This window comes from Sardina pilchardus, chromosome 9 (assembly GCF_963854185.1).
Source record: "Sardina pilchardus chromosome 9, fSarPil1.1, whole genome shotgun sequence".
Taxonomy (NCBI): domain Eukaryota; kingdom Metazoa; phylum Chordata; class Actinopteri; order Clupeiformes; family Clupeidae; genus Sardina; species Sardina pilchardus.
Genome location: NC_085002.1, coordinates 22,806,379 through 22,814,014, shown reverse-complemented (window position 1 = coordinate 22,814,014; position 7,636 = coordinate 22,806,379). Strand labels below are relative to the sequence as shown.

At 44.1% G+C, this 7,636-nt stretch overlaps 1 protein-coding gene across 1 annotated transcript in view; it reads right to left on the bottom strand.

The window, feature by feature from the left end:
• Positions 1–4,688: 4,688 nt before the first annotated feature.
• Positions 4,689–7,636, bottom strand: part of per3 (period circadian clock 3) — a 28,302-nt gene continuing 25,354 nt past the window's right edge. The window contains exons 22-23 of the mRNA XM_062546369.1: positions 6,165–6,315; positions 4,689–5,296 (exon numbers count right to left, since the gene is read on the bottom strand). Of these exons, the coding sequence (XP_062402353.1) occupies positions 5,165–5,296; positions 6,165–6,315 (283 nt within the window). The 3' untranslated portion in view covers positions 4,689–5,164. The remainder of the gene's footprint in view (positions 5,297–6,164; positions 6,316–7,636) is intronic.

Sequence of the window (7,636 nt, the reverse complement as noted above, 5' to 3'; positions counted from 1 at the left end):
TTTAATACTTCAACATAACATTTGATAAATGAACCTTACATTTCTCAGTAGTGATAGGTGTGTAGATTTGAACAAAAGCTGGTTTGGTTCTTAACCAAAATACAAGCTTTAGTGTGTTGCTTTGACGTTGTCATCGTGTTGCTGTCCCCCCGATCTACCATTGGTTCCCTAGCTGAGGAGAAAATGAGATCCATGGAGTCCAAGCTGCCTAGCAGCCCAAAATGAAGTCGTGCACAAGGCAACAGGTGTATACCAACCAGGCTAGGGGTATAGGCCACATGAGTAAAGTCATCTTCTACACCATCTTTAAATGAAACTACACAGGCCCGCATGTGTTTGAGGTCAATTTAATGCATCTTCATTGCTTTACTTTCATGTGTTGTCATCATATCTTCATTCCATTATGGCCACACAGTGTAGGCCTATTAGTATGAAATCAGACAGGAAGCCAAAGTCTCCTTCAGACAGTGAGGTGCCAGTATATGTCATCACATACTGGACATTGATCACATGGATGCATAGTTTAATGTTTGAGCAGCGATTGAAATAAGAAGGGGAGTGAATTCTTTTTTAACACATCTACTGTATGCCTAGTAGCATTGTGGCCTATCTCTTCTCCACAGATTGAGCGTGACCACTCCAGCCTGTATGTAAACAGCGCCCTCTGCGCTGACACTCTGAGAACATGCCTAGTCTGACAACAGATCAGTGACTGCCTGGCGTGTTCTGCAGTGCTTTCACCGCCATGAGAAGTTAGAGAGACCAGCATGAGTGAGAGTGACATTTGTTGTAATAAATAAACTTGATATATATAATTATCTGGAAATATGGTAATTCATCGCTACTCAGAGTTGCTTCTTCAGAGAAATCTAATGTAGCCTAATGCAATCTTGACCTATTATACTGATGCTACAGTAGATCTCTGAGGACATATTTGTTGGGCAGAGCAGTCACGTGAACAATACACTGTATTTAGATTACAGTTGAGCTATTGAAAACAATCTGACGGTTTGATTACACCGTCAGATAAAGGTAATCAAGGTTTTTGCAAGAAAATAATAGCCCTTTGGCCGACCTGCTCTTGAAAAAAAGGTGACTGAATGCTGTGTTGATCCTTAGATTGAGTGAGGAGGTGTCATTCTTTATTATTGGCTGACTCACACACACTCTGGAAAAGACATGTTGAGTCAGGGCCTTTCACGGTGTGAGAGAACAGACCAATGCAGGTCCAATTAGAGCTGGAGGTGCGGCAGCCGAAAGGGCCTTCGGTGCGTATGCTGCCTGCACCTCGCGGCAGGTGCTATAATGACACTCTGGGCTTGGCCTCAGGAGGGCGACTGACTGGTCGACTACTTCCTGCCCCGTAATTGCACTGCCACGGCTGATATTGTCAAAGGTTGCCTTATTCCGGCCCAAACCACCCGGCACCTCATCACCAACTCTATCATTCATCATGCTGGTTTCATCCGGACTGCTCACATGCAGGCAGCCCACCCATCTCCGCTATCTCGCTCTCTGTCGCTGGGGCTTACTGATTACACACTGTCCCTTCCCTTCTCCCCCGCCTCTGCTGCAGCTGCTTAAGCGGCTATCGACAGACCGGTCTCTCAATGCAGTCCGTGCAGTTATCAGACGTCCGATAGAACGAGCTGGTTCCCTCCTCCAGGTGAAATGGGTTATTTAGGTAACCTGTAATCTTTTTAACCTTTAACCTTTTGCCTCAGATCAGCTGAGGATGCCTTGGTTTGGTCATCAAATGATTCTGCAGTTATGTATTTAGAAATGCATTGTTCTATTTCTATGAGATAGCCTAATAATGAATTAAAAGAAATGGTTTACTAATAGGCTATGAAGAATATGGTTTTAGAATGAACAAAGTAAAAAGGAAGGGAATTCATTAATAGTATGTCAGAACAATATTTTCATTAAAAATGTGATTGTTTCATTCATGTGTATAGTCAGACAAAGCTGAGATGAAGTGCAACTCTAATGGTAAATCATCAGTATGTTAGCCTTGTAAACCCGTCTCCTGAACTTACAGTATACTGACCAACCAGAGCACCACTGCCAGCCAAATGGAGGATACAACTGTATAAATCTTCTAAAAACACCCAAACAAAAGGCCCAACAAAAGCAGCATAGTTCAAAGCGCTCTTGTCAGACTAAATATGCCTTCAACCACAGCAGAAGAAAATCCCTGTTGCCTAATGGCTCCTTCACTGCTCCTGGACTCCGCTATTCTTTGCCTGCTTCTTTTGCGCTCTCAGCAATGTGCTCCTTGAATCAAGCAAAACCGAAATGTGAATTTATGGAAATAAGCTGTTTATGTTCTTTCCCTGATCAGCCATTTGTTTACACCGTACCTCACTAGTTAGTTGCTCTGGAGGGAAAAAAAACACACCTGCCATCTGTGTACACATATGAGGATTGAGCTTTCAGAGCAATTACCCAATCAGAGGGTGATTGTGACAAATAAACAATTTTTGTTTTGCAATACCTACTCAGATCTGGAAAACAGAGAGCTGTGTGTAGGCCTGCTTGATCAGCTTGGGTTTCCCTCTCCATCCTACAAGCTTTGCAGGTGGCGTTTGGTGAAAGAATGGAAGATGAAGCTCCTTTCTCTGCTAGACAATTCACACATTCAGGCAAGTGAAACAGAGTGGCTGGGAATATTTGCATCTCTTAGTGAAAGTACTTCGCAATAATTCAAACCCTGCATGATTCTAAGTTCGTACAGAGAAGCCGATTATACTTGATAGCACCCTTGTGTGTGTAACTCTGAACAATCCAAGTTCCCTTAGGCATGATTGCACTTGCACAGTGTCCCAGAGTAAGCAATATGAACACCAATGGCTTTTATGCAAAATCAAGCTCAAAGCCAAACATTTGAGTACCTTTTCTTCCCCTCACTTTTAAACAGCTGAGGCATATTACTGATCCTCAATCATGCTCCTGACAAAGGAGAGGCAATTACATGGACTGAACGCAGTGGTGACTGACATTCAAATAGTTATAGAATATAACATTTACTGTTAAAGTTGCTATTAATATTTTGTTGTATTATGTTATGTGTGTAGTTTTTTTACATTTTGTGTAACGAAGTGCAAATGAAAAAGTAAAACGAATGAATGAACAGAATTCACACAGTCACAGTATTACTGGTGAACGTATAAATAAATAACCTTACAACGGCTTCATATGTTATTTGCTTCACATGGAACAAAGTCATCACAGGAGGAGAGGTGTCTCAAGTAGTTATGGTCTTTATTTACACATTTCATGGTGTCACAAACCTCCTCCCTGAATTCAAGACAAAAATGGCTTCTTTTTAAATACACTTAGCAAATTAAGGGCTGTAAAATACACTTTTATACTGTAATGTTCTGAATATGGGGTTTGCACTAAAAACTGTACAAAATCTAGCTGGTTCTGGGTTCTTGTTCTGATAAAAACTGGTTAAAACAACAGTTTTGTTTTTCTTTTGCTTTACGGTGCGGTTGGTGTGCGTTTTAGAATACACTGGCCCCTTTCTCAGGTCTCTAGTGCGACCGCGTAATATCCTACCCAACAAACACACATTAAAAAGGTTTACTTTCATTTTCATAGACGATACTAAAAGTGACATCCACAGAGAAACAAAACATATGACATGAATAATTTCAAGAGCGCCACATATGAGCCAATTCTTTTTTTTTTTTTTGGCATTGACATGTAAATTACATTTTAATAAATTTAAAAACAACAACAACAACAACAAAAAAACGTTGATGAAAGTTCGATTCCATTAGGACTATCTTATCTGTGTGCGGTTTCAGCTGATGGTGTGTGATGATGCACAAACAATTGCTCCCAGGATGCGATCTCACCCTCTCCCTATCAGGCCCCCAGAGGGCTCAGAATGGCAGACAGGCTCGAAAGGCCTAACAAACCCCACACTAAAGCACTGCTGGAATAAAGATAGGGACGAGCACCGACACCACCATATCTACAGCCAAAAGTCTAGCCATGGCTGAGTAGATGGCCACATGGTTATTACAACCATACGACACGGTTCTTCAGAGCTGCAGTTCTTTCTTTTTTCTTCTTCTCTCTCTCACAAACGAAAACAGAGAGACGCACAACTTAACGATCTTAACGATCTGAGAACACAGTTACAGTTAATTGTGCAGCCGATTGTGCAGTAGACGAGTAGGAGACTCTTTGGCCTGCCGCACGATCTGTACACAGACCTATCCCACTGCTGGGAGCTAAAGGCTGATTCAAGCCCATTTCTCTACTTCAGAGGTCCTTCTGTATGTCAATCAATGCATGGTAATCATGGACACGAAAACAACGCATTTCTGATTTGGGGACTGTGAATAAAAAATAACTGTATGGGAGAAAACAATATGCATTTAGAGAGTAAGCAGCAGAAAACAATCGTTTTTTTTGTTTTGACATTTTAAGCAAGTTGTTGAGCACAATTGAGCATCACAGACGGGAGACCAGTGGTGACCGATTGGTGCACTTTGAGCGAGGAGACCTGCAGGCTTGAACCGTGGCCCCGTCCAGCACTGCGCTTAAAACGAGAGCAGACGCGCTCCGGTCTCCCACTCCCACGCATCATATGCTCATTCTCCAGGTCAAGCACTGCGGAGGGCTTTTCAACTCCCCCCCCCCTCCCAACCCACTCCCACCCCCCCTCCCCCTGTGGCTAGCTGAGCTGCCGGTGTCCACGCACATTTCCTGACATTCAGGGCCGCCGGTTCGGCTTCATCAGTTCAAAACAGGGGTCGAGCAGAGACACGGTCAGACTACGGGCCCACAAAAGTCCGAGCCCAGTGGGCTACTGAGGCCGGCAAGGAAAAAAACATCTGACCGTTGGACAACCTACAAAAATAAAAACTGCCACGACTACAGGCATACAAATATAAATATGTATGTGTACTGTTTACATATATTCATGACCCGGATGTCAGGTTTTTAGCGTTCAAAAGAGCAGAGGTTTGTCTGAGTGATGCCAGCAGCACCAGAGTTGGAACAGAGGAGTTACAGAATCCGTTTGGGTTCCTCGTGTTCTGTGCTTCGTTTTGACGGCTCCCCAGAGAAGAAGAAGTTGGACAAAATCAGTTGGCTTTATGAGGTGGTGGTTATTGGGATGGGGCCCCGGGGGTGGGGGGCCAGGTCAGGTGTTGAGGGCCAAGCTGGGCTCCTTGGGGTCCTCCTCCTTCTGGGGCATGGAGCTGTCCGGGGTGGGAGGGCTGGGGGACTGCGGAGAGCCTGGTTCTGCCTCCATGGTGCTGCAGATCACACAACCCTAAACGGAGACACAGAGAGAGAGAAAACAAAGGGAGAGAGAGAGAGAGAGGGAGAGGGAGAGGGAGAGAGAGAGGGAGAGAGAGAGAGAGAGAGAGAGAGAGGAGTAAAGGAGAGGGCTATTAGTGTTTAATGTAGCATCAACTGTCCAAGCTGTCCAAATAAAATAGTGCTCCATTTCAGTGGCCGAGAGCTGAGACAAAGCCATTCTGACACTTTTTAGTGTTTGCTTTCGTTGCTGCTTCGTTGGTCTGCCGTGTGCTTGCCTTGCACTGAACCTCAGTGGAAAATGGCGTGACATAAAACTGCCAAAAGCCTGACAAATGTTTGGCGGTTTAGACAGCTGTTTGGTGGAGTGGTGTCTTTTAGGAGAATCCCACTTCCAGTTCTTTCCACTCTAGTTTATTTATAGGGGAGTCAAAGTTGCATGGAAGTTTAAGTAACCCTCTGCCTAGTCTGACGTTCTCACCAACAATGAAAATGGACTTGCGCTGTACATGAAAACTTAAGGCTAACGGAAAACTGTTTGCAAACGTACGAAAGCATTTGCCTATGTTAAATTGCGAATTTGAACGCACCTCAGGTGAGAGTGTGAATGAGGAAACAGCAAGGCTAGACAAGACACAGGACTGTGTGGAGAGCTGTGCTGCAACTGGCTGCAGTGTCCGTACCACAGTACAGTCCAGGTGCCCCCCGAGTGAATCTGACCCAACGTCATTCTCTGATCCCACCCCATCTCTCCCTCTCCCTCTCGCTTCTTGTCACTACTGTATTCTTTGCACTATCTGAATAAAAGGCAAAAATCCCACCGCTATACTAGCGGGCTAGTTTGTGTGGCTGGCGGGCTCTGTCGGAGGTGCGGTGCGGACCTGCGTGTCGATCTCCTGCGGGATGCCGCGCTGCTGGATCCAGGGGTGGACCTCGGCCAGCTCCTCGTGCTGCTCCCGCGTGAACCAGGGCTGCAGGGGCTGCATCAGCAGCAGCTTCTCCTGGTCCTCCTTCAGCACCTGCGTCTGGTCCCTGCGTGTACAGCCAGCGAGAAACAGTCAGGAGCACGACCGCACACACACCAAACAGGCTTCAGAGACAGAGAGCAATACCACACACACCCACACATAAGTGCACACACACACACCGAATTTAAAGGTATGTATGGCCTACTATTCAGAGATACTAGTTTAGCGTGTTTTCAAGGCCCACTATTTGAGAATGAGAATGAGAACATTTCAGTGGATTCTAGTGTTTTTTTTCCTGACGTATTTCGTAAATACCCACTTCTATTTAAGTGAAGTATGTGTAAGAGCTTCAGGTAGACTATAGAGCTGCACGATATTAGGAAAACATGCGATATGCGATAACATCATTGAGTACTGCGATAACGATATAACTTGCGATATTTCAATAGTTCATGTTTTTCTCCATTCTACTTGCTTCTAGCATAGACTGATGCAGACTATTAAAAAAGAAATGCATTGATTCCATTCCAACATGTTGTTTTTTTGGTTGTTGTGTTTTGTAAAAACAAAACAAAAACCACTGTCAGTTCAGTTTGACTTTCAATGAGGGTCACTGGTCAGTCAGGAAGAGGTCATGCCATTTTTTTTTTTAATATATCTGAGTTTTTAGATTAGAGTATATTCAACTTTACTGTCATTGCACAAGTGAAATACCAGTAACGAAATTCGGTTTGACATCTAGCCAGTGATGCAAACGAGTAGGCTAACTGACATGTCAAAAAGTCCATCCATGTGAAATGCGTCACTACAACGTCCCATACACTTAGAAGCGAACGGTCCCGGTGGACTTTTTCTTTGAAGTTTTAAAGTTGAAAGGTGTTGTGTGGATTCTGCGTTGTTGATTTTTAACTGAAATGATAATGCAAAGCAACAGCGATTACCACAAACTTTAAGCCTACCTCTGCTTGCCTGATCTGAATGCACCTCTTCTCGGTCGGAAGATAGGCTTACTTTCGCTTTTGGCCAAACAATCACTCGCTCGATTCGCAAGGACTTGAAGTTGGATTTTTTGGATAATAGACAATTAGGCTAAACATGCTTTTTAAACGTAGACGTAAACGTATCACGTAGTTTACAACTACCAATTGAAATCAAAGTAACTTACATCGATTCCCCTCTCAAAGAAGCACACGCACTTCAAACTATTATGCGTTTCACAGGCAGGATAAACCGAGCGCGCTCCGTTTGCTAAACTAGTTTAGAATAGACTATTCTATTTTGTTTTCACACTTTCAGCCAGTTGCACTGATCATGGAAGGTGGTTGATGTGGCCTCCCTGTCAGTCTCACACGCGTGCATTGTATTGCAGTGTATTATTGCCTATA